The sequence below is a fragment of the Phacochoerus africanus genome, chromosome 11 (genome assembly GCF_016906955.1).
Source record: "Phacochoerus africanus isolate WHEZ1 chromosome 11, ROS_Pafr_v1, whole genome shotgun sequence".
NCBI classification, from domain to species: Eukaryota; Metazoa; Chordata; class Mammalia; order Artiodactyla; family Suidae; genus Phacochoerus; species Phacochoerus africanus.
This window is the reverse complement of record NC_062554.1, coordinates 124,448,939-124,476,076: the sequence shown is the minus strand read 5'-3', so window position 1 is coordinate 124,476,076 and position 27,138 is coordinate 124,448,939. Positions and strand designations below refer to the sequence as shown.

Genomic DNA, 27,138 nt, shown 5'->3' with positions numbered 1-27,138 from the left:
GGAACTTTCCCTTAAGCCTGGGAATCACAGGAGACTAGACGCAGGGAGTCTAAGGCTTAGAATTGACACATGTCCCTGTTCACTTGTAGTTGGTGGCTGCATTTCTCAGGACAGAGCACCGAGAGATCCAGGGAAGAAGAATGATTATCCTGATAAAAATACAGGAAAAGGGAGTTCACATTGTGGCACAGTGGTAATGAACCCGTCTAATATTCATGAAGATGCGGGTTCGATCCCTGGCCTCGCTCAGTGGGTTAAGGATCCAGTGTGCCTGCCCATGAGCTGTGGTGTAGGTTGCAGATGCAGCTCGGATCCCATGTTACTGTGGCTGTGGTGTAGGCCGGCAGCAATAGCCCTGATTTGCCTCTGAGCCTGGGGACCTCCATGTGCCACACATGTGGCCCTAAAAAGCAAAAACAAAACAAAACAAACATAAAATTCAAAACAGAGAAAAAGATGTTTTCTAACTTTCACAGACTGATCAAATCAAAATATTCCTTTGAAATCTGTTATATAATCATAAATATAGTACCTTCAGATTTTTTCATATCTCACTTTCTAAAATGGGTAGGAAACAAATATTGCTTAAACTCAAAACATGAAAGCAGATAGGCTGTCCCTGACTGCTATATTAAATTTCTCCAGAAAAAGGAAATAGTAAATGAGAAGAATTGAAATCAGCTAGATCAGTGTATCCAATAGAAATATAATGTGAGGAGTTTCCATTGTGGCTTAGTGGTAACAAACCTGAGTAGTATCCATGAGGACATGGGTTCAATCCCTGGTCCTGCTCAGTGGGTTAAGGATCCAGCATTGCCATGAGCTGCAGTGTAGGTTGCAGATGCAGCTTGGATCCTGAGTTGCTGTGGCTGTGGTGTAGGCTGGCATCTGAAGCTCCAATTCGCCCCCTAGCCTGGGAACTTCCAGGTGCAGCAGGAGCAGCCCTAAAAAGACAAACGTTTTAAAAAATAGATAAAAATAAATTAAGTGAAATCAACTTTAATACATTTTATTTAACCCAGCATATCCAGATATTTTAATATGTCATCAGTATTAAAACTAATAGTCTATATTCTTTGCTCATACTGTCTTTAAAATCCACATCTTAATCCAGATGCTAAATTTTTTTTTTTTTTTGTCTTTTTGCCTTTTCTAGGGCTGCTTCCCATGGCATATGGAGGTTCCCAACTAGGGGTCTAATCAGAGCTGTAGCCACTGGCCATTGCCACAGCCACAGCAACATGGGATCCAAGCTGCGTCTGCAACCTAAACCACAGCTCACGGCAACTCAGGATCCTTAACCCCCTGAGCAAGGCCAGGGATCAAACCTGCAACCTCATGGTTCCTAGTCAGATTCGTTAACCACTGCGCGACGACGGGAACTCTCCAGATGCTAAATTTTCAACTGTCGAATTGAACTGTAGTCCTACCAAAATAATATATTTTGTTGAACAGAAAAAGTATTTTACTCATCTTTAAATTTTTTTAATTTAAATTTATTAAGACTCCTTGAGTACAAACTCAGTTCCCAGTTACCCTGGCCACATCGCAAGGGCTCAGTAGGATTTTCTCTCCCACCTGGTACATGAGAGAAATGCAGGCTCTTTGGTCTGGAGAGACAGTGGCTGAGGGGCAGATGTGTTTGGCCTCAGAAGAACTTGAAGATGAACACAAACCTGCTCTGCAAGTCCTGGGATGTTTCACCAAGAGGGATCGGCCCTGAATCCCTCTCGAAAGAGATCGTTATTAGGGCGAAGTAGAGGAAGCCAGCTTTACCTGGCGGGCAGGAACCTGGACCTTCTCCACATGTTCCTGGCGTGCAGAAATGAGTGGGTTCTAGAGAAAGGGAATGGATCACAGATGCCCCAGTAGACATAGGGAGGCAGGAATGGCTCAGGGGACGTCCTGGGAAGCTGAAGTTAGTCTGGCTGACAGGACTGGCTGGAATGCCTTTCTCAGGATGGAACCCAGGAGGAGGTGGGGGAGGAGCTGGAGGAGGGGGAAAGCCATGCAGCTGTTGTCATTCAGTCCCCACCCCCAGGTACCCCCCTGGGGCCACTCTTGGGTTCTGAGTCTTTTACTGTGGACTGTCGTTCCCAGCCTTCTCCAGCCTGCTTTCCACAAGCATTTGGAAAGCTGTGCCATCCCCGGACTGAAACTCTAGGGACTTGAAAACAAGCTCAGGATTCTCACCGCGGGCCTCTTTTGTCCCCCTCCAACCTGTGTAAACACAGCTGGAAGTCCTGTACCGTCTTTGGGAAATGATCTGAAAGATCTTTTAGTCTCTACATCTCACCTTTCAGGCTTGAATGGTCTGCTAGGCAAGAATCATTGGGACATTGGTAAGTGGAGGGGGGGAAATGGCCCCACCGAGGGCAGAGCGTTGATGTGATCTACCTCGCGGTGTCGTACATTTAAATGAGACACAGTTGGTCCACGCTTTCACAAGTGTCTGCAGAGCTGCGATCTGTTCTCATAGATGCCGAATATTCAAATGAGAATTTTCTCCTCTGCCCATTTCTTTTTAGTTATATTGGTAGGAAGCGGATGCAAGTGAAGGAGCCAGAGAAAGCCGTGCCTAACGTGGCAAACCTGGTTGAGGCTGACTATTCCTATTGGACGCTGGGCTACGTCATCTCTCTAGAGGGAGCACAGAAGCTGGTTGGGGCCGATCCTTTTGGGAAGATGCTACCAGTGGATGAGTTTCTGCCCATCATGTACAACAAGCATCCTGTGTGAGTTGCCCTGAACTGTCTGCCTGTTCCTTGAGCGCAATCTGTTCATGAATTATGCTGCTCTGTTTCTGGATAAGACTTGATTTTTTTTTTTTTTTTTTTTGCTTTTTAGGGCCACACCCACAGCATATGGAGGTTCCCGGGCTAGGGGTCCAATCAGAGCTACAGCTGCTGGCCTATGCCACAATCACAGCAACATGGGATCTGAGGCATGTCTGTGACCTACACCACAGCTCATGGTACCACTGGATCCTTAACCCACTGAGCAAGGCCAGGGATCGAACCCACAACCTCATGGTTCCTAGTCGGATTCGTTTCTGCTGTGCCGCAACAGGAGCGCCAGACTTGATATTTTTTAAAGGGGTACCACTTTCCTAAATAATCTTTGTATAAACATTACCCAGAGAGGCTGACAGGACTGGCTGGAATGAGGCATGAGAGTCCTCTTTCATCCCTAGTGGGCAGTTTAACCGGACATAATCCACTCAGTCCTCCCGTCTTCTTTGTTCTTCTTACTTCTATAACCCTGTACATCTCAGGGTGATATTATCGTCCTAAGCACCTCACATTCTTCGGTTCACTTCTTAGTCCATCGTCTGTTCTGTTGGCCAGGCAGTGGCTCATAAGCTAGTCGGGAAGCCAGACCCGCCAACAGTCACCGTGGTACATTGTGGCACCTGTGATGGCAGAGATGTGTTAGAGTCTCGGGGGGAGTGGAGGTGGTCTCTAGGCAGGGTGTCTGTAGAAAAAGGCAGTGTGATGCTCACGGCTCCTATAGCCCAGGAGTTCACTCTGATCTGGTGCTTATCGAGGACATGGTGCACAGTGGGTATGTGTGAGTCTCCCCCATAACCTGTGAGCCCCTGAGGAAGGAAGCAGCTTTTCTGTTTGCTTAGAATAACTGCTCGATCAATGATTCTTAAGTTCATTAGTAAGCAGGAGACCAGGTTCTAACTTGGGCTCCTTCTCTCAATCGCTGGGTGATCTCCTTTCTAGACGGTCTTCATTTTAGCAGTTGTGTCCTGTGCTAACGCTTGCTTGTTTTGTCTCCTGTCCTCAGCAGAGATGGACAACATGTCAGAGAAATTTTTTTAAGTTTCATTGAAGTATAGTTAATTTCCAATGCTGTGAGATCATTTCTGCTGTACAACAAAGGGATTCCGTTACACATATATACACACATACCCATTCTTTTTCAGATTCTTTTCCCATGTATATGATCACAGAATATTGGGTGGAGTTCTCTGTGCCCCATAGCAGGTCCCCATTGGCCAATCATTCCATGTACCCCAGCGGGCATTTACAGAGACTGACTTTTTGATCTCCGCTTCCTGGCAGAAACGTGGAGGTCAACCGTTACCCCTTTAACAGGAAGGAAATTCAGACCTACGGTGTGCTCACTGACCTCGTGGCTGAGCAGAGGTCCCCTCATATAATCCGCACAGGAGCCCTGGGTGGGAGGTCAGGTTGGCCCCCTCCTTTACACGCACAGGTCACCGGACTGCAGAGCCACACCGGCATCCCTCCGAGCCTGCCCCGTGTCACTCGCCTCATCACTGCCATCCAGATTCCAGCCAACTAATGTATTAAATCAGGAACAGAGCATTTCTTACCAAGCGACCCCATTATTCTTTTATTTTATTGAAGTATAGCTGATTTATGATACAGTGTTAATTTCTGCTCAACAGCAAAGGAATTTCAGTCATACGTGTATATTCTTTTTCGTACTCTTTTCCATTCTGGTCTATCACAGGACATTGGGCCTACACTCAATTCCCTCTGCTGTACAGTAGGACCTGGTTGTTTATCCATCTTATATATAATCATTTGCCTCTGCTAATCCCAAACTCCCAAACCTTCCCTCCCCCTAAAAAGTGATGACATTTAGTTGTTATTATGGTCCAATGGAGCTTAACCTTTAATTTTTAGAGTTAAGTCCTAAAATTCATTTTTTTTAAACTACTCTATCCAAATGCAACAGGAATATCCTAACCTTTTTCTCGGTGTATGGTTTAGCTCATCTGAAAGCGTTTCAAGAAAATGCTATTGTGTTTGTAGACTGGCCTTGTCCACAAAGGCCACAACTTAAAAAGTAATCATACGTGGGGTTCCTTGGTGGCTCAGCAAGTGAAGGAGCTGGTAGTGTCATTGCAGTGGCTTGAGTCGCTGCTGTGGCGGGGGTTCAAATCCTGGCCTGGAAACTTCCACATGCCGCAGGCCTGCCTCCCCCCCCCCCCACCAAAAAAAATCAAATCGATCCTTGAGAATGTAAGAGATGACAAGCGGGGCTCTTTACTTGTGCTCGGTAAGTGTCCCCCGCCTCACCACCTGTGCGCCTCTCGCTTTCAGCGCTGAGTACATGGAGCACTACGAGTCCAGGGACCTGAAGGCCTTCTCCGCAGAACCCTTGCTCATCTACCCGACACACTACACAGGCCAGCCGGGGTATCTGAGTGACACGGAGACCTCCACCATCTGGGACAATGAGACTGTGGCCACCGACTGGGACAGGACACACGCCTGGAAGTCCCGGAAGCAAGGCCGCATCCACCGCAATGCCAAGAACACAGAGGCCCTGCCACCGCCAGCCTCTCTGGACACCGCGCCCTCGAGAGATGAGCTGTGAGGTCTCCCTGGGGGCTCACCAGCCTTCGGCGTTCCCAGCGGGCTGCTCATCTGTGTGCTCCAGCTTCTTCCCCGGGTCACCGTCCTCTCACCAGAGGGGTCTAATGTCATTGATCAAAATGCCTATGTTGTTGACAGAGGAGGAGAATCGGGAAATTAAACCCGGATTTCCCAGGATGGCAAGAAGACAGGCTCTCCCGCCACCGTCAAGGTGACCTTCAGTCCAGACACCTCGTTCTTCAGTCATGACAGATACTGGTTCCCACATCCAGGTTGAACAGTGTGGCTCAGAGACGCTTCCGAGGGAAAGTGGCCACCACGCTGTCCCAGCAATAAATGGGCAGGCCAGGCAGCCAAGCCAAGGGGACCACATCTCTTGGCCTCCTGGGCCCATTTTGTGTCCTGGATGTACCTTGAATACTTGAGTATGGTCCACGTTTGGGGGTGGGGAGGGGTGGAATCAAATCATTGAAAGTCACGTTCATTGGGCTTTTTTCTTTAAAGGCACTTGCCATGAGCCTGACTGCCAAGGGAGTTTTCCATCTTTGTCCTGGTCGTCCAGTTGGGATGGGCATTTGGGTCTGTCTGAGACTTGGCCTTTGGCCCTGGTGGCGGTTGAAGCTCTCTTGCAGGAGGTGCCCAGTTTGCCATGTGGACATCATCCCGTGGATGTTGAAGGGTCTGTGTCGCTATTTGAGGAAGACACTCAAACTTTGTCCTTCTTTGTTGTGGTCACTTGAGTTGGGCTGCTTTATTTATGAAGATAAATTTAATATATAAGGGGCCGGGGCTGGTGTGTCCTTGCTGCCCCTGGGGGTTTCGTGTGCTGCCACAGCACGTCAGGCTCCCCTCCACCCTGAGCCTGGGAAGAACTGCAGGTGTCTTATGAGTCACTGTTAAGAGGCGGAACACATTTTCCAGCCAGCACCTGTTTTTGCGTGGGCTTTTCATTGTTTTTTTGAATTATTTATTTTACAACCCCGGTGAGGGGAGGGGGTGGGGGGGGATGCCTGCAGGATAAGGCAGAGAAATGGACATGTCAGGCTTTCACTGCCCCCCCCCCACACCCCAGGGAGCCGTCAGTGTAGACACATTGGTTCCAGAATCTGGTTCTCCTGCATTTCCCAACCCAACCCTTAGAGGGAGGCCTGTTGGGTGGGAGATTCTCAGCTTCTGGAAACAAATGATTCTCCACTTCGGGCAGGGACCTTAGATAGAAACGAGAGATTGATCGACTGATGGCAGCCAACCACCAGGGAAGCTCTTGGAGTCGGGATACTTGGCAGACCACCTCTTTGCTGTCTTCATAAGTGGATTTTATGTAGCATGCGGAGTTGGACTGCATCCTCTCTTGCGGCTCCCCAGTCTGTTCTTCAGATGTCTCATGATGGTTTGCTTTAGGTTTATATTCTAATGCCCCTGAGCAGGAAAACCTTGGTCTCTAAAAAATGCCCCGGCCCCCCACCCCCAAGCATCCCACTCACACCTGCTCCTCTATCAGGGTCCTCAGTCTGGGGCTCTGCAGACCCAGCAAACCTGAGCTTCTTGCTTTGGAACAGGGCCCACAGGAGGCCTTGCCAGGTGTACCAAGCTGATGGCTCCCCAGGCTGCGGGACAACCAGGCAGCATCCTTCTGCAGATGACCAGCCTCCTTCCTGACTTATGGTTGGTTCTTCTGCGTGGACCAATAAGCCAGGAGACTAAGGGAAGGGAAACTCGGCCAACTCTGATTTTTATTGCTTAGACCTGGCTGGCAGAACTTTACTCGTTTTTCTAGAAAAACAGCCTCTGGGGAGCCGGTGAAAAACCCTTAGGTGACCCCTAAGATTTCCTTGGATATTTTATCCTTCGTTTGCAAATTTGAGTGTGTGCAAGTGTGCATGAATTTCATGATTTTTTTTTTAATGGGGTGGGAGGTGGCTGAGGCCTGGGGAATGGAGGAAAATAGAATTCATTTTTGTGTGGTTTTGCTTAGTAGAAACATTGGTGGTGTTTTGTTTTGTTTTGTTTTTTCTTTTTCCCTGTCAGCTGGTCTGGTGGGTTTATGAATTCTCATTCTTAAAAGATACTGTTGAGAAATGCTAGAATTTTAGATTAGGAGTTTTCTACTGTGAATAAAGTTCTGGCTCTGTTAGCCCGGCCGTTGCTTCTCTCCACTCAGGTCTAGAATCCTAAGCGATGTTCCTTTGTTGTGAACGTGGTGAACTGCAGACCCGTGTGTCTTTGAAAAGCCATCTCTTCGGCAAAATCCCAGGGTTCCTTGACCTCACTGCTCCTCCTGCCTCCCGTCTTGCCTCAAGTCAAGGCATTTGACCTTTGCAGGGTCAGGGGCTCCTGCCTCCAGCTGTGGCACCTGCTGTTTGCCTCTGGAAGTTAAAGCCTGTCTGGACCCCCATCTGGACCCCTCTCCGGGAATTGTGATGCAAGGTGGGAATTTCTGGATGGACAACCCTGGCTTCAGCAGTGTTGGTGCTGCTGAGTGTGGACCCAGCGTGTGCAGCATGCATGCAGAGGACACACTGTGCGGGTCTTGCTCTGTTCACTGTGCCCCCTGCTGCAGGAACTCTGGGAAACAAGAGCCAGCATCCCAGCATCCACACTACCAGTCAGGCTGTGTTGTTTCAGGGTGGGGACGTGATAAACTACTTGCCTTCTAGAGCTTTTTGTGAAAAATTAAAAAAAAAAAAAAGAAGTGCAACACACTCTTGTCCGTTGGTTCCTCCAAAACTGATCAACAGCCAGCACTGCTGGAATTTCCAGGTCTGCCCTGGACCAAGCATATCAGAGGCCAGAGACACCCATCACTGCTGTGTGGTCCCTGTGGCAAACAAGAGAAGGGCGGTTACCAGCCTTCCAGTCCAGTGGGGGATGTTTGGGGCTGCTGGAGAGGTGGGTAAGCCAAAACGGATTCTAGGCTGCAGAGACACAGGAGTCCCCTTGGGGAGGGTGGGGAGGGAGGGTTCATGGTGTATGTTTGTGCCGTGGGCCACTCTGTACATTCATCAGAAGGTACTGGGATGCTTATTCCAGGCCAAAGAGCTTTATCTTGAGGAAGGAAAAAAAAAAGAACCTAAGCCAGCCTTAGTGATCCCTTGAATTTCAGATCAAGCTCCCCCCAAATCTCAAACACCAAGTGTGAGCCCTGCCTTGTCTCAGGCACTGTGCTGGGCTCTGAGATGCTCAGTGATCCAGAAAAGGCCCCTACTTCTGTGGCCTCTCTGGTCCAAGGGAGAAGAAATGCAAGCAGGATGGCTTTCCTTCAGAGGCTGGAACAAAGGGGGCCATGGGGACCTGGGGAACCTGGTTGTGCCAAGGAGGACGGTTGGAGGCACCGTTGCCAGGAATGTGACAGTCGTGTTGGGTTTGGGAACATGAACGGGAGCTGAGAAGAGGGGGGAGGGTTGGACACGGTGGGTGGGAATGCTTTGCAGGCACCATGAAGGTGTGGGACTCAGAAAGGGCCTACTGGGGTGAGGAGGAGCTAGGTGGGCTGATGACAGGAAACAGCCTTGCGCCCTGATAACGACGGCAAGGCAAGTCAGCCACCCTCCCATGGCCTATCCTCATGAATGCAGATGCCATTGTTTTGGGGGAATTGTAGGTTACTCTTCCTGACAGACGATGCTGAGATGTCCAGTAAAATGTTGGTTTCTGAAACAGGAAAGAGTCCCATTCAGCTGCACACTTGGGGATCTTTTCACATGTAGTTGGAACAAATCCATCTAATTAGTAACTAAAATAAAGATGAGTTTTCCCAAGGTAGCTTCTACCACGTGCTTTTTTGTTTGTTTGTTTTTTTGCTTTTTAGGGCCACACCCTCTCGGCAAATGGAAGTTCTCAGGCTGGGGGCTGAATCGGAGCTACATCTGCAGGCCTACGTCACAGCCATAGCAATGTGGGATCCAAGCCACATCTTCGACCTACAGCACAACTCATGGCAACACCGGATCCTTAACTCACTGAGCGAGGCCAGGGATTGCACCTGTGTCCTCATGGGTACTCGTCGGGTTCATTACTGCTGCGCCACAACAGAAACTCCTCTACCATGTGCTTTTGAGACATTCTCTCCAAGTAAGTGATCTCTATGACTAACAAGAAATTAAATTCCTGAGGATGCCTGACAAGGTGGGAGATAGAGTGAAGCTGGTCATCTGATGAGAAAACAGCACGTCAGGGGTGATGCATTTAGAAAGCGCTGCACAGGCAGCCTTGGAAATAATCAGGGTACCCATTATTTTATGTTTTGTGATATTTATTATTTCAGACACTCTCCCCCCACCCCCCGCAGACATTCTGATGAAAGGTGTCAGAGTGAGAGGAGCCAGGAGGACGGAGCAGGGACACGGGAGGGGTGCCCTGGAGCTGGCCCACGGCAGCCCTAAGTCTGTGCAGGGCGGCTGAGACAAGGACAGGGAGTCTGGTTAGTGGTGGCCGATGCGTTGTTTTGTTTACAGTTTTGCCTGCTCGGAAAAGAGAGAGCCAATGATGGTGGGTTTTAGTCCATTGTGTTAACAACAGATCACATGGAAAATGGTGCCTTGTTTTATGTGCGCAGAACAAGAGGAAATGGCTTGAATTGCCTCGGGAAGAGTTGAGGTGAGCTTTCAGCAAGAAGTGGACAGAATTATTAACTACTGAATGGGATTCCAAGGCAAGTGATGGAATGACTACCTGAAAATTTTTTGTTGGGCTGGAGAGTGACTTCCGTTCTGGATGGTGAAATTGCCTAGAATGGCTTGTGTCTTTGCCTCCAGCTGTAGGTGTATTAATCCTGAGATGATCTTAGCTTGGGTCTCTCCTCATACCAGCCTGGGTGCTCACAGCCCAAAGCCATCCCCCCATCTGCCCCCAAAAGGGGTAGAAAGAATGAAGAATCACCTCTGAGCACTGGTTTCTCTTTTTATTCATTTTTATTTATCTCAGTTCCCAGATCAGGGATTGAATCTGGGCTACAGCAGTTGGAACGTGCTGAATCCTAGCCGCTAGACCACCAGGGAACTCCCCTCTCTTTTTAATTTTTTGAGTTTTTCTGCCCTTCCTTGGCGGTCCTTCAGCTTGGCTTCCTCTGCAGTGGGCACTTTGATCACATCTCTGGGACTGAACATCCGTTTTGCAGCCCCCGCCGGTCCAGAGGGGGCTCTTCCGGGCGCTTCCTGTTCTAGGGGAGGATGGACAGGAGTCTGGGCTCTTGCTCAGGGGGAACTTGTCTTTCAGGGTGCTAGACAGCCCTCTCTGTTCTTCAGAGAGGCTTAGAGAATAACTGGTAACAAGGTGACCTCTCGTTAAGGGAAATGGCAGTTTGGGAGCTGTGATGTTTGCGTTGATGGTGTGGCTTGCAGGGTTTTAACTGTTTCTAAAATGCCAGCATGAACTGTGAAGACGTGGAGGAGGTGGTATTGTTCAGAATGGGCCCAGGAAGGAAAAACTGTGCCCACAGCTGAGTGGGGGAGGGGACCCATGAGGGGTGCAGGCCTTAGGGAATTAGAGCGGAGGGCAAAGAGGTGGCTTCAAGGGCAGAGCACATGGATGTGAGTCCAGGAGCCAAGTGCAAGGGCAGGAGGATAAAAGAATGGATTCGGGCCCATCGATGGGGAAGTGAGGCCAATGCACAGGTCCAAAAGGGAGGGAACCAGACGGAAAAGAAGGGAGGCTTGCAATCCACGTGGCAACCCTGGTGCTTAAAGTGACGGTTTTATCCTTGCAAATTTGCCATCAAGGCAGAGGCTGAGGTGGCAGTGAGCTGAACACTCCGCCGAGGACCAGGCGGGATGGCCAGTGCCCCACGGCCTGTGGAACAGCAACTCCTGGTCCTGCGTGTGCGCCATCCCTGGACAGAGGGCGAGCCAGAGCAGAAAGCCCCATTCCGCCAGGGTAGGTACAGGTCCGGGGGACACGGGGGTGGACAGGGGAGCCAAGACTCGGCTTCTGGTGAGAGAACTGCCTCTGTGACGGAAATGACCGTAGGATCCGGAAGAGATGCGCCGCTCAGGGCGGCTTCACAAGGCGGGCGGCTCCGCTTTAGGCCAGTTCAGTGCGGTCCTGGTGCAGCCTGAGCCCACCAGGGGGCGCTGTGGTCAGGGCCGCGCCGGGGCCCACACTCCCCTCTCCCTGGGCCTCTTGGATGGCTGCGGAACAAGCTGCAGGAGCCCTGGCTGCCCTCCAGCTCTGTGAGTCATTCTTTTCCCAAAGCAGCAGCGGTCTGGATTTTCCCAGGGTGCTATTCAAGCATCCCAAGTCCCACTTCTGAGGTTACATCTGCCCCGCGTAGCTGCTCAAGCGGGAAGGAGGCTACAGGACTAACAGGAAGATGGGACCCGCCCGTCTCCGACCCCCGCCCCCGCTCCAGACCAGAAGCTTCCCAGGTATGACTGTAGCGGCTCTTGGAGGAAGCACCAGGGAGAGAAGTGCTGTGTAATTTAATACTGTGTGAACTTCAAGAGTAGGAACTCTTTTCAATGCCCACTTTTTTTTTTTTTTTAAGGCCACACCTGTTGCATATGGAAGTTCCCAGGCTAGGGGTTGAATCAGAGCCAGAGCAACGCCAGATCCGAGTCGCATCTGTAACCTACACCACAGCTCAAGGCAATGCGGGATCTTTAATCTACTGCGGGAGGCCAGGGATCGCAACAACGTCATGTATACCAGTCGGGTGAGTGACCGCTGATCCCCAAGGCAGACTCCTCAAGCCTACTTTTTAGATGAGGCAATAGCTAAATTAAACAGCAAGTGGTCTGGGAGTCAAAGCTAGGCAGTCAGATCCCACCTACACCACACTGCATCCAGGGACGGCAGTGTCACAGAGCCTAGCTGGGAGCAGTTCACAATGTAACCTGGTCTCTGTGGCCCAGTTGCCCCATCTATGCGATGGCATGAGGTGCAGACAGATAGGCAGCAATGCTCTGACCAGCAGCAGCCCCCCTCCTTGGAAACTTTAAAGACCCAACCAGATGCCCAGCTAAGCAAGACAGCTTGTGTGAAGTCATGGGACCGGAAGGCCAAGGATGGAGCCGGCAGATCCTGGGCATTGATTCCAACTCTAGGAGGCTGAGGAGTATGTGCCAGAATAGCCCAGCCCGGTGTGTGTGACACCCACACAGCAGGGTTCGGCCATTCAGAGCCCTGCCCTTAGCCCTTGGCAACTGACTGAACTGCTCTAGGGCTCAGCCCCAGGATCTGTAATATACGGGAGTTTATAACATCTGTCAGATGCCTTCCAACTCTTAAGAAAATGTTCAATACATAGGATCCCTCAAACTGTTAAGTGAATTACTCCCACACAGTCTTCTGGGTAGAGATGTTGAAAAACCATACCAAATGGTGGTTTTCTAATTTGGAGTATAAAATAATTACATTTGCCTGGCTTCTGTTTGATCTCATGGTTCATGTGTAAACACTTTCAATTTCCTAGTTTTGTTTTTTTTTTAATTGACCTACAACTCTATGAAGTAGCTCCTAGTTTAGTCACAGTAGGAACCACATTAGAGGCATGTAAATGGGTGGTAAGCCGATGTTAAATATTTAAAAATTCAGAGTTCCTGTCATGGCTCATTGGTTAACGAACCCAACTGGTATCCATGAGGATATGGGTTCAATACCTGACCTCACTCAGTGGGTTAAGGATCTGGCATTGCTGTGAGCTGTGGTGTAGGTTGCAGACACGGCTCAGATCTGGTGTTGCTGTGGTGTAGGCTGGCGGCTACAGCTCCAATTTGACCCATAGCCTGGGAACCTCCATATGCTGCAGGTGCAACCCTAAAAAAAAAAACAAATTCTATAAGGCTAATTCTAAACAAAATTACTGTTTTTTTGTATTTTCTCCTCCTTTGAGCACCTCTTTCCCAACCCTTCATTTGCTCTGTGCAGCCCCCATCTCAAGCCCTTGGTGCATCCCTTCCAGTCACTTGTTTGGTGATGGTGGGAAAATGAACAAGGCCCTGCATCCTAGTGAGAAGACTCTTCTGTGCAGAGACAGAAATCTACTCCAGGTGTCCTCCCTTCCCCCGCGCTGACACCAGGGCCACAGGCTGGCCAACAGACTGCGAGGGGAAGTGACATATCCCTTTGGTCTGAGGCAGTCAGGAGAGTTGGGTATTCTCTCTACCATCATGGGACTGGAGAGAAAAGCCAGAAATGGTGGAGTCGCAGGATGGAAGCTGCCTGGGTCCTTGAGCTAAGGAGAGCTGCCTTCTTTGCCATGCCTATGCATGATGAAAAATCACTCCAAGTTACTGAGATGTCATGGTTTATTTCTCTAGCCTTGCCTAATACTCCCTTCTGGAAGCATTTCACATTAACAGAGATCCTAGCGGAAACAGCAGTGCAAAGACAATGGAAGTAACTCCTCCTGGTGGAAGTGTGGACACAGGTTGCAACTGGGGCCGTTGCCCCAGCCCTGGAGAAAACGAGGGCTGGCATCAGGGAAACTTCACGGTACCACTGAAGTCAGGACACAGAGCAATCAATACTGTATGCTTCCTAAGAGTCCTGTGCAGCATGGAAAATTTGAGAAGCCGCCAACACAAAAAATTTCAAGACCTTCCTTCAGGCAAAATGTCATCAAGCTGTTTCTAGAGGGAGGCAAAACAAGGGAACCTGTTTTCTTGAATGATCATAAAAATATAATCACCTTCCAGAGACAGAAATCCCTTTCTTTTCCTGCCCATATTATTATCAATTAAAACACCTACTCAACTCTCTCCAAAATCCCATGAGGGCTCAGAAAACCTGATAATTTGGATTGATTTAGGAATCCATTTTTTGGGAAACAAGCTGGTGGAATGACAATGTGAAGTGAGCTGGCCTCGGTCCGACTGCCTTCTGGGAAGACTTGTCCTTCCTCCATGGCGACCCTCTCGGCTTCCAGAGCACCTTGGATGGTTGCAGGAATTGTGCAGACGGTAGCAGTGGAGACTCCGGACAAGACTGTCAGAAAGAAGCCAACTACTACCTTGGACCCTAACTCTTAAGTCTGATTGTATACAACGTGTCCCCACCAACTGAACTACTCAGGAAGAGCTATCCAGCAAGCCATCACCTCTGAGGCAGTTTACTCGGATGTCACTCTTTCCCTTAAATGCATGTGTCACGTGCCCGAAGACAGGATCCCTCCTAAGCCTGTCACAGGCTTTCCCTCTGCTCCCTCCAACAGAACCAGAGGCCACCTCCAAACCACACGCTGACATATCTGGAACCCAGATCCACCAGATGAACCCTCCAGATACAATCCCTTTGGGTCTGGCAGCACATGCCAGCCAAATCCCAAGCCAGTTTATTAATTTAACCAAAAAGTAAACAGATGATGGAGATGCAGAAAGAAAGGCATGCGAGCAGCTGGCAGCACAACCCAGCTGTCCACCAGGAAAGAAATGTAAGACATTTAAAGTGGCATTAAATAAATGAGGCTATGTTTGATCTACTTGGACCTTCCAATGTCTTTTAAAAAAGGAAATATATATATATACACTCACATATATGTGTGTGTGTTTTTTTTTTAACACTGCAGTATATAAATCTAGACTCTACAAATACAGTATAAATCCACAAGGTAAGCACATGGGCGAAACATCCATGTCTTGGTAGCCACACCCTCAACCAGGCTGACAGCTCTACCTTTTCTTTTTGACCTTTGAGCCAAGACACTCAGGCTGAGGCTACACTTCCTTCAGTCTTCACAATGTCTAGCATCCTGGCCATGCTTCTTCCAAGCACAAAAGCACAAACTGGACCACCCTCGCCAACAGAAGAAAGTGCATCTCAACCAGGTGAAACCAGTTGGTCTTGACAGTGTAGCTCTAGAAAGACCTACAGGAAATCTGAGGCCTTCCTGGCCCATTCTCATTCTTTGGACCACTGCCAGCAATCTCTAGATTGTTCCCGGTGCTTGCTATGGCTAGTTACACACCGTCAACCTCACCGGACCTTCGGGAGCTGTCTTACAGGACAGGAGAAAGAGAAAGCGCCGCATGACCAGCTGTACTTCGTATCTGGGTTTGTTCTTTATTTTTGGAATAAAAACTGGTATTTTGAGAATTTTTTTTTTTTTTTTAAAAAGGACACCCTTCGGAAAGTGCTTCTTATACATATTAACATCTCACATATGGCTTTGTAGGTCAAACCCCAGCACAGCTCAGATCTGGGAGAGAGAGGAGGGCGGTGTTATCGAAGGCAAAGAATGTCACTTAACAGTGAGTGATGCTGTGATACCAAGTGTGGGAACCTGAAAAAAAAAAAAAAAAAAAAAAGCTATTCATTGCCTTTGGGAGAATGTACCTCTCTAGAAGTGCCTGGGATCATACATGGAGCCCCGTTTCTTTCCCCAGGACGGGGCACGGGCACGCTGTAAAAGTTGCTAAGTGCAACGGGACCCCGCTCTCGGCAGGGAACAGCTTCCGAGGGGCTAGAAACGGAGCAATCGCTCTTGGGAAATCGTTCGCAGGCTCAAACAGTCAATCGCAGTGGGAATTTCTACACCTGAGGAACAAATGGCACAGAGGTACTGCGAGCCCGATGGCAAAAGACTGCAGACATAGTTTCACATGCAAACGGCGATGGGCACTAACAGTGACATAGTGGCGTCCGAGACAGGTCAGAGTCTGCATGCCTCCGCATCCTTTTGCACTTGCTTTTCTGGCTGAGTTCCCAGCGAACATGGCTCTCTGTGCGGTGGCTATGATGTGTTCTTTATGGGGTGGGGGTAGGGGACAAACAATGCAATGACCGGAAATGCCAGGGGCTTGCGTCGCCTCCAGAGACGTTGTGACAGCTGGGCTGGTGGGCCAGACGGGCCTCCGGAGCTGCTCCTCGCCCTCCCCGGGGCGGCAGGAAGCGGCAGACGCGGGCAGAGGTTGAAAGCCACTGGCTCATCCAAACCCTCTCCTAGGTGGCCTTTCATGCAGCCCGTGGTAGCTCCCAACGCTGCGGTGCTTCTTTTCTGGCGGCACTTGCTTGAGAAGGTAATCCTCTCCCTTTATAAAAAATAGTTTGGACTTCTTGTAATACTGGCACAAAGGACATTCTGTAGTCCTGGGATGGGTTCCACTTACTTGGAAGGTATGAGACGAGGTTCTCAGTTCCTTCTATTTCCCTGTAAAAAGTGACCTCGGCCTCCCAGGCCATTGTGCAAATGTGTTTTTCCATAGTCCAGAATATCCCATAAGTCCCTCGTATTTATATATATATACACATACATACCAAATATGTGTGCCTACACATATATTTATAAATGTGAATAATTTTGCATTCCCGTCCTCAGATAGTTCAAAGAGAATCAGTGACTCATTCATCCTTTTCATGTCAAGTTCATCTTCAGTTGCCCCAGAATGCCCATTACACTGGAAGCACCCAATAAATATCTGTCCACTTTGCCAACGACCCTCTAACACTAGGTGGTAGATGCAATCCCCACGGTCTGTGGTTGGCCCCATGGTGCCCTTGGCAAGCGAGGGGCCACTGGTCTCTCCCTTCAGAGGGTGATTTTGCTGTGTCTGTTGCTCCAGCAGCCCCGTTTAGCTGTCCTGGGCAACGTCAAGCTGGTCCGGCTCCGCAGTTTCACCTGCTCCTCCACGGAGTTCTTTTTGCGTAAAATGAAGTCAAAGTTGACTTGGCTGTTCATGGCATAGAAGACATTTGCCGAGTCTGGGATCACGAGTTCTAAAACAGAGGCAGGGGTGGGAGGGATAAACTAGAAGTTTGAGAAGAACACATAACCCACTACTGTATGTAAAACAGATAACCACCCAGAACCTGCTGTACAAATATATAGAATGTAGGTCACTGATTCACTTTGCTATACACCTGAAACTAACCTAACAGTGTAAATCAACTATATTCCAACATAAAGAAAGAGGGAGGGAGGGAAGATGAGGAAAGAAAAGGTAGCGTGTGTAGTCAGCCCAGCACTGACTGCACCAGGGGGAAATTTTGTCCAGACACATAGCTGGGACTATGGCCTTTTGTCCCTGCAGCCAGACAAGGATTGCCGCTCACTCTCTCACGTCAGTTCCAATAGCTTCCCAATCCCAATTAAAAAAACAAAAAAAAATTAAGTGAAAATACAACCTTAGAAATTCAAGCCACAAATGAAATGCTCAAATGTAGAATGTTTTAGCTAGAAGGAAGTGAGGTATGCAACAAAGGCCTGGGGGGTTAAAGGACATCCCCCAGTGGGTTTTCTCAGAAGCAAGTGAACCCCGTGACGTGGGGAAAAGGCAGAAAATTTACCAGAACTGTTGGAACATCAAAGTATTTTTGGATTCATCCCAGATCCAACCAGTGTTTTACCCCATTGGAGGCCTTACTTGATCAAGAGCTTGCATTTTAATATGAGAGAACAGCCTAATAAAATGGAATAGAACTGTTAACATTTAAACGAGTTGACTTCAATGCTTTCCAAGTAGAAAGCTGCAATCTCTGAACAAGGATTACGCCATGTTTAATACGAAATTGTCGAGCAAAGTGATTTCACTTCATTGTTATTTTTCAAAGAAAGTACATGCTGAGCACTCAAGAGAAATGGCCATCTAGAAAGACAGGGAAGAAGAAAGCTAAGATGTGCCGTTCTAGCTTTTCGCCAGTGGCGTGAGGCAGGCGACCCGGAGCGGCATCTCATTATGGAACTGGGTTAAGGTAACCTTACATTAACTTCCACACAGATTCTAACAGCAAGACTGATGCAGTCATGGAGTGCCCACTGTGGCACAGCGGAAATGAATCCGCCTAGTACCATGAGGATGCAGGTTTGATCCCTGGCCTCGTTCAGTGGGTTAAGGCATCTGGTGTTGCCGTGAGCTGAGGTCACAGATGTGGCTCGGATCCCGCGCGGCTGTCGCTGTGGCATAGGCCGGGAGCTGCAGCTCTGATTCAACTCCTAGCCTGGGAACCTCCATATGCCGTGAGTGCGGCCCTTAAAAAAAAAAAAAAGACTGATGCAATCAGGGTCTGAGCAGCTCTGGTGCATTTCTCACAAATGTCCCTTAAAGACAAATGCCCCTGGAAGTTCCTGTTGTGGCTCAGCAGTAACAAGCCCAATTAGTATCCAATGAGGTTCCACGTTTGAACCCTGGCCTCGCTCAGTGGGTTAAGGATCCGGCATTGCCGTGAGCTGTGGAGGTCATAGAACCGGCTCAGATCCCATGTGGCTGTGGCTGTGGTGGAGGCTGGCGGCTACAGCTCTGATTCAATCCCTAGCCTGAGACCTTCCATAGGCCACATGTGTGGCCCTATAAAGCAAAGAAAGCAAACAAAGAAAAAAAATACTCCCTTCAATTAAAAGTCCCCAGTCTCCTGCCCACATATTCCCAGGTCAGGGACAACTTAGCTCACAGCAAGATATGAACGTATCTCCAACAGCGTACACTTCCGGGTGCCTTGTTTCCTGTCACAACGGCCCCATGATGCATGAGGAGCCAGGAGGATGTGGTCTCCATTTAACGCAGTCAGGACCAAGGCCTGGGGAGGTCCACAGCCCGCCGGACACTCACGGCTGGTGAACTGAGCTCGGCCCCGGCTGCCCCTCGGGACTCCGGGACCTTCAGACCCACCAGCCTCACCTTGGTGTTGGTTTGTGGGCCACAGGATCAAACTCAAGAGCCCACACTTTAGGCGTAGATTTTGAACAGTAACTACCTTCAAAGATAATAACTGAGACAGGTTTGCCCCACAACCCAGGACACAGCCGGATGAATGAGAACTTCCAGGAGGTCGCTGAAAAATTTCCTCAGAAGCTATAGCTGCTCATCTCCAGGGAAAGGTACTGCTCTCATTTTGCCTACTCTTGTCTGGGCCCAAGATACAGCCCTGGGTGCCTTGCTGGTGAAACGAATAAGCGCCCTTCCCGTACCTCCAACTTGCGGAGTTGCTCTTTTCCTTCACAGGGAGAACGCTTGTTGGGACCAGCCCTACATGAAACCACGTGCACTGGTCAGGGTTGGGGCGGTCAGGAGACAGGGTTGGCTTCAGTGAGCACTGCTGGCTGCTCCCTCTAGGCTTGGAAAACACTTTATTCTGACCGAGTCACTCTCTCTGATGTGACATGGTATAGAGGAGTCACCTACCCGCTTGCCCCCGCCTCTCAACAAATACAACCCCACTCCAAATCAGCAAATCGATGCTATCCAGGCGATTGTGCCCAGAGTTTTCATGAAAGGGATTTCCTTAAATAAAGGATTCCTAAGCACAATGAAGCATTTTGTAGATCACCAGTTCTTTGCCTCCGTAACAGAGAGGTAAAGAACCTTCAAATCCTGGTGTTAGGATTTTTCACTTCCTGAAGATGAATCATGAGTAAGGATAAACTCTCAGGAACAGTCCCCCGAAGCAATGAGAAATTATTAGAGGAACTGCAGGCTCACACATGCCCCTAGACACACATTATCAGGTAGAGGAGGGGCGAGGCCATGTGCAAAGACTCAGCAGATGCCACCTATGCCCTCCCCCTGTTGAGGGGCCTCTTCCTATTGGAACGCTTGACGACGAGTTTACAAAGCAGGGCAGGAGGCTTGCTCAGCAACATTACAGGAACAACAAGAGGGCTGGTGGGGGGCCAGCTTGAGACACTCTACAAGCAAGGGGATGGCACGGCTCGCCATGCAACTCCCCGCTGCCCAGTGAAGACCCCGACTTAGTTCCATTTTTAAAAGACCCTGAATCCCTCCTCTGTCTTCTCACCCGGGGGCAAGCTGGGCGGAAAGGCACACGCGCCTACCTTTGTCCTCGGAGATGACCTGCACCAGCTCGTACTCCTCCGCGGGGTCCGAGTCCAGGTTGTGCTTCAACATGGCCCTCTGGATCACGGCAGGGGTCTTATCCTGGCTGGTCAGCTGGAAAGACAATGAAAGGGTTTGCTTCACGTGACCCGGAAGCGTTTTCCGGACCCCTTACCCTCGCTGTCCAGTGCCTTTCCGTGTGCAGTGGCCCAACGGCATGGGAAAAGACCAAGAGCCGGGCCTCCGGGCTTGCAGTCCTGGCTCCGCCCTTAGATGATGGGTCATCTATTCTCTGGGTGGCCTGTGCTCTCAGAGCCCCATCCACAGAGAGAGACTGAGTGCTCTGCGAGTTCCGATGGAAGAATACATACGCGGTGCTGTGAAAAATGGACAGCGTTCTCGTCTTGGGCCAAGATTATCTCACCTGTTGCACTGCTGCTACAGCACTGGTTACAACCTATGGGTCAGAAATGGCCATGGGTCTACACACTGGCCACTTCAAAAAGCACAAGGGACTCTGTCCCAGGAATCCACCCCTAGGTATTTATCAAGAGAAAGGAAAACATACATCCACAAAAGGGCCTGTGCACAAATGGTCGTGGCAGATTTATTCCTAACGGCTCCCAACTGGAATGTACCTGAATCTCATCTACAGGAGAAGAGGGGAGGAGAAAGCCAGCGGAGGGCATCCACAGCAGAGCGCCGCTAAGGGAACTGAGACTGCACATGTGCAACAACACAATGAGTCTCACATGTTGTGTTGAGCCAAAGAAGCCAGACCTGGGAGTTCCCTGGGGGCCCCGCCGTTAACAAGCTGGCATGGTCACTGGCGTGGCTCAGGTTCAGTCCCTGGCCCAGGAACTTATGCATGCGGTAGGCATGGCCAAAAAATAAATAAATAAAAAGACACAAAAGATGACATGCTGTACAAGTCCATTCTTTGAAAAACAGGCCAAAGTAACCTGTGATATTAGAAAGCTAACTTGAGCTAACTTTATCTTCAACTAAGGTTAAAGCAGGATTGAAGGGGGCATAAGGGAATTGAGGTTGGGGGTGGGTGAAAAATGATATTTATCTAGACTTGGGGTGGTGGTTTTGTATATATACACGTGTGTGTGTGTATATATACACATCTCCATATATATGTATGGTTATGAAACCCGAAGGAACGCAACACCTCAGATCTATGTATGTATGTAGTTGTATATAAATTATGCTTCAATAAAAATGAGTGTTTAAAAATAATAAATCTAACATTTTTTTAAAGAGTAGAGGCTTCTCTCACCCCAATTCTCCCCTTCATCCCTGCCCATCAGCCAGCTAGTTTCAGGGTGCTCAGAGCAACAGGCAAAGATGACTGACTTCTCCACTATCCCTTGGGTGAGTTCTTTGAATTTGAAAGAAAGCAAAAGAAAACCTGGATTATTCTTGCTTAAAAATAAAAACTCTCTCAGCAGGAGGTAAAAGGAGAGACAGCCCAAAAGAAGGAGAAGTCTAATTTCCCCCAAGAAATTGTCTCTGTGAGCCTGAGGATGTCAGGCCCAGGGGCCTGCCTTGGGTCTGAGGCAGCAGCTGAATCTGTGATTCAATAAACAGTACGCATCGCAATGGGGTCTGGGTCAGCGACAAAGGCCTTGCTTTTGTGTCTCACCAAAGCATCTGCCACATCCATATACCAAGGAGAAACAGATGCACACAAGGTTCTAAAGGAGGAAAACAGACATACACAAAGCATATGGAGGTTCCCAGGCTAGGGGTCTAATTGAAGCTACAGCTGCTGGTCTATGCCGCAGCCACAGCCCGCAGGATCCGAGCCGCGTCTGCAACCTACACTGCAGATCCTGGCAACACTGGATCCTTAACCCACTGAGCGAGGCAGGGATCAAACCTGCATCTTCATGGATCCTAGTTGGGTTCATTACTGCTCAGCCACCACGGGAACGCCTGATACACACAAAATTCTAAAGGAAGTACTCCCACAGCTGGATCACACTGGGTCAGGAGCATACAAAGCTAGAGGATAAAGGACACCCTTTGGGGGACGGCTGCTGGGGGAAGGTGGTTAATATTAGGTTAAATAGTCAACTTGAAACCAAACCTACTTAAGGAGAAAGCCAGGCTACCCCTTCTTTCCGCACCTTAAACCTCCTGGGGGTGTCCCCGAGGATGGCCAAGGGCGTTCTTGAGTGTTGGTGACTTACCATAAAAGGGACCAAGGGAAGCGGGTGCTCTCAGAGAGGAGTAGCAGCTCAGTGTGTGTGCAGACACACACAGACAGATGGAACCAGCATGGCCCAGACATGCAATGTGAGCCCTATTGGTCATTTTAAATATCTAATAGCCACAGTAAAATTTTCTTTTTCAAAAGGGAAATTTTAACATATTTCATTGAAGCCAATACAGCCAACATATTATTTCAACATAAAATCAATATAAAATTGTTAATGAGTTATTTTGCATCCTCATTATTTTTTGTTGTTGTTCTAAGTCTTCAAAATCTGGTGTGTGTTTCACATTCACGGCATCTCTCAGTTTGGACTTTTCCTACTTCAAATGCTCAATTGCCCGGTGGGGCTGGAGGTTATGATCCTGAAGGGCGCCTGGGTGTTGCCTTCATGCACCTCACACAGGACCCGGAAACATTGCCTGTGCCCCTCCCTGAGGTGAGTTTTCAAACCCACAGGTCAGGGCTGCTTTTGAAAGACTAGACTCCTGCAGTATGTCTGGTTTCTCTGGCTCAACAGTGTCGTAGAGATTCACCCACACTGTTGCATGTTCAGGTCTCAGTTCCTTTTAATTCAGAAACACCCTGGTTACACAGCTGGCACACACTTCTCTGGTTGGCATTTGCAAATATGCGTGTGAAGCCATGTGAATGGACCACCCTGAACATGCAGGAATGACCTTGGCGGGCGGGGGTGGGGGGGTGGGGGGAGGGGAGGCGGGGAGTCTCCTTCCTTTCTCCGCTGGCCCCTCCCTCACGACCGCGTGGGGTCCAGTCTCAGCCCACCCTCACTCCCTGCCCGACCACATCCATCCACTGGGGCGGGAGGGACAACTCCCAGTCTTCAACCCCAGGACCAGTCTTGCACCAACCCATCCTTCTGACCACCTATCGGGCAATGCCACCTGAACGTCCTACTGTTGCCTCCGATCGAGGGCACCCAAACCCCCTCCTGCGGTAATGACGTCGCACTTGACAGGAGCACCAAGCACCAAGCCGCCTGGACAGCTTTTAGTCCGCCTTCTTTCACTCCCCACAGGAGCCACCAAAAAGTGGATAACTAAATGGATTCCACAATCCTGCCTTATAAAAATCTTTCAAAAATCGGTACTGTCTGCAGCCACATGACCATCTAACCCCATCACCTCCTACAAAGAATATGCTGGCAGCATAAACTTGTTCCTGCACCTCCAACTGAGGCTCTGCACTCCTGCATCAGGCCCTACAATAGTCAGAACAAATCTGATTGCTCCCTAAAGGCCTTCAGTGAGATTCTCTTGCCTGTAGGATTAACACAAAGTCCTTCAGTTGTGCCGCAGGCCCTTCACAACCTGCTCTGACCTCTCTTCGAGTGTTCAGTACACCTTGAAAAATGCTTTATAGTCTCCCTCTTGATTGTGAGCTCCTTGAAGACAGAGTCTCATTCATCTCCCTATTCCCAAGGCCTGGTCCCATGATTAGGACACAAGTAACGTTCAAGAAATACTTTCTTGATTCAGGAGTTCCTGTCGTGACTCAGCAGTTGACGAACCCAACTAGCATCCATGAGGATGCAGGTTCAATCCCTGGCCTTACTCAGTAGGTTAAGGATCCGGCATTGCCATGAGCTGTGGCTCTGATCCTGAGTTGCTGTGATGGGGTGTAGGCTGGCAGCTGCAGCTCCGATTCGACCCCCTAGCCTGGGAACTTCTAATATGCCAAGGATTTGGCCCTAAAAAGACAAAAAAAAAACCCAAATATTTTCTTGATTCAGTGACTGCTTTAGTAAAGCTTTTCTTTAAGTGCCGAAAGACCGAGCCTCCATATCACGTGTGTCATATTCAGAACTGAGCTTGTAGGCCCTCAGGGAAGGCAGGTAACGAAGATGGGGAGACGTAAGGGTTTTACTGCAAAGGAAAGTCTGCTTTTCAATACATGATGTGTCCTTTAAGATAAGGAGTCTCTTCTTGTAATGAACACACCAGACCTTACCCACCCAAGGTTGTGACCAGGAGAGGCTCTGTATGTTTTCCAAAGAGACTGCCGTTTCTTCAACACATTTTGGGGACTATGCTCAAAAACAGAGTTTTCATAGGAAGTTCAGAAGGTCAGTCTCATTGACGTATAAACATAGTTCCGCATGGGCTCACACTGTACGTCCAGGTTGATGACCTGCTTTACCAAGTCTGGCTGCAAATGACTCAAGGAGAAGAATCTGCCACCACGGGGACACGGCTAAGGATGTGCGGCAATTCAATTACACTGTGCCGACACATCAGCCCACAGGAGGATGTCCAAGAGCCGTGCTGCGGTGGCATCTTTCCTGGGATGTGTTTATATACTCAGCCCAAGTGAGGGTTTACAACGGGGTGACCCTGACCTGGATGAGTAAGTTTTAGCAATTTGGTTTTTCTGGCCACACTCAGGGTATGTGAAAATTCCCAGGCTAGGGATCGAACCCCTACCACAGCAACCACCTGAGCCACCGCAGTGGCAATGCCAGCTCCTTTAACCACGGGGCCACCAGGGAACTCCAGCAACTTCCAAGATGTAAAAGTTATACCTACACGGACTGCTGCCATGCAGACTTTTACACCCACAGATTATTAGTCTCCACGCCGGGAGCTCCGGGCATTGGCTCATCCCGCACACATCCGTTCTGCGTGACTGCGCGTGCGCCTGCTGCGGCGGCACGTGCGGGGGAGCAGCCCCGCCGCCTTACCATGATGCTCTTGTACATGTTGCCGTTGTCGTCCTCCACGCTGATGCGGATTATGCAGGTGTCTTCGTTCTGCTGGTTGTAGACAGGGGGCAGCCCTGTCGAGGTAATGGATGTCACGGAGACAGAGCGCTTGTGGATTTTAGGGTTGTTGTTGCAGGCCGGCGGGGAGGAGAGGGGGTTCATCAAGGACGACATCCCTGAGGAAGTTGTGTCCATGGAGTGGATGGAGGAGCACGAGGAGGAGGACTCGGAGAGCTGAAGAGGAAACACACCCCAGGGAGAGGACATTAGAACCGCGGCCAACAGTGCACTTCCCAGGTCTCCCAGCAGAGAGGCTGATGGAGAAGCTGGGACTAAGACGCTTCGGTCACTCCCTCCACAGCAGCCCACAGCACACGCGCATCTTGTCTCTGGTCGGTCAGTGACTCAGTACTTGGCCTAATCGCAGCATCACGGGAAGCAAGGTGGGCGGGTCTCTCACTGCCCTGGCTTTGAGCGGCTCTGACGGGGGTTAGCCAGCAGGTGGCAGCAGATACCAGACGTGAGAGGCAAGCTGGGCACCCGAAGGAAGTGGGAAGCTCACAGGGCAGGAGGAAAGCCCAGTCTTGCTGCCTTGAGCAGGAATCAGGACCTGTGTGATGACCTGTCCACAAAAATCATTTTCCTTCTTTTCTTTTTTTTCCCCCTTTTTTGGCCGCTCTGTGGCATATGGAGTTCCTGGGCCAAGGATCAGATCCAAGCCAGAGTTGTGACCTACACCACAGCTATAGCACGCCGGATCCTTTAACCCACTGTGCTGGACTGGGGAATCGAACCTGCGTCCTGGCACCAGAGAGATGCCACCAATCCCATTGCACCACACTGGGAACTCCCATTTCCATTCTGCTTCCTCTCCACCGTCAGATTTTGGAGCAGGAGGGAAATGTCTATATTTTTAGAAGTTTCTAAGATAAGGACCACAGATTATCCAGCTCTGTATGGAACACCAGCCCTGGAAAGGCCCCTGGAGAGGGCCTGGCCCCACTCCCTTTCTACTGCCGAGGAACCTGGGGCCACAGAGAAAGAAGACTGCTGACAGCGCCATCAGGGCATGCTCCTAAGTTTCCTGACTTCCGGACCAGGTTCATGGAGCAAGGGTGGCACGAAGGCCCTGCCTGCAGTCGGCGGTACCCTCGTGAATGAACACAGTACACAATGCCTCGGGTTCAGCACTGCGAGCTTGTGATGAGCTTTCATATTATCTTGTCTCATTCTGGTCTCACAACCAGCTCATGAACAAAATGCAGAGCATCAAAAAGGTGAGGGAAATACATCGAGAGTGACCTGCCTAAGGGAACACAGCCTAACCAGAGGCTCCATCACTGACTGCATTTGCTTCGAGATCCTACTTTGCACACTTTCATGTGGAAAAACAAGGATAAATAAGGAATGAGGTGCTAGACCGAATGTGTCTTCCTGATCATTGTCAGGGTTCTTATATGCGCAATACCAGTTACCGAAGAAACAGGATGCCCCCAACTCACTAGGAGGTGTTCAAAAAACATTATTAATTGAATCATTTAAAGTACCAATTCTTCTTAGAGGAAACTACAAATAATTTTTCAGAATGAATTAAGCTGAATTATACCACATTAAGCCAATAAAATAATCTGGAAGTCATTCAAAAAAATAAATGACTTAATGGAGTTCCCGTTGTGGCTCAGCAGTAATGGGCCTATTATCCATGAGGATGCAGGTTCAATTCCTAGCCTCGCTCAGTGGGTTAAAGATCTGGTGTTGCTGTGAGCTTTGGCACAGGTCGCAGATGAGGCTTGAATCCCATGTTGCTGTGCTGGCAGCTGTGGCTCCGATTCGACCCCTAGCCTGGGAACTTCCATATTAGTGCTGAAGGTGCAGCCCTAAAAAGCAAAAAACCAAAACCAAAAAAATGACTTACTAATTTAGTTTTTGTCTACCTTCCCATGAAAACGAAGTGTAGAAATTCAGCTTTCTGATTATCTGGCTTCCAAGTAAAATGGAGTCTATTTTATTTCCTATGAACTTCTACTATACATTAAATTCAACTGCATTGTTAGTTTAATTAGAGCCAGCAAGCTGATATGACAACTCTGATATTTAGGAGTCTAACTGTGGCTCTTTTATTAATAATAC

General features: G+C 49.3%; 2 protein-coding genes across 3 annotated transcripts in view; one reads left to right on the top strand and one right to left on the bottom strand.

Moving 5' to 3' along the window:
• COLGALT2 (collagen beta(1-O)galactosyltransferase 2) overlaps positions 1-7,494 on the top strand; it is a 136,086-nt gene extending 128,592 nt beyond the window's left edge. The window contains exons 11-12 of the mRNA XM_047753094.1: positions 2,529-2,735; positions 5,085-7,494. Of these exons, the coding sequence (XP_047609050.1) occupies positions 2,529-2,735; positions 5,085-5,361 (484 nt within the window). The 3' untranslated portion in view covers positions 5,362-7,494. The remainder of the gene's footprint in view (positions 1-2,528; positions 2,736-5,084) is intronic.
• Positions 7,495-13,585: 6,091 nt separating this feature from the next.
• The window catches only part of RGL1 (ral guanine nucleotide dissociation stimulator like 1), a 291,186-nt gene continuing 277,633 nt past the window's right edge, over positions 13,586-27,138 (bottom strand). For both annotated transcript variants that reach the window (XM_047754302.1, XM_047754301.1), the window contains 3 exons: positions 24,988-25,242; positions 20,062-20,176; positions 13,586-17,009 (listed from right to left, as the gene is read on the bottom strand). In XM_047754302.1, the coding sequence (XP_047610258.1) occupies positions 16,822-17,009; positions 20,062-20,176; positions 24,988-25,242 (558 nt within the window). In that variant the 3' untranslated portion in view covers positions 13,586-16,821. The remainder of the gene's footprint in view (positions 17,010-20,061; positions 20,177-24,987; positions 25,243-27,138) is intronic.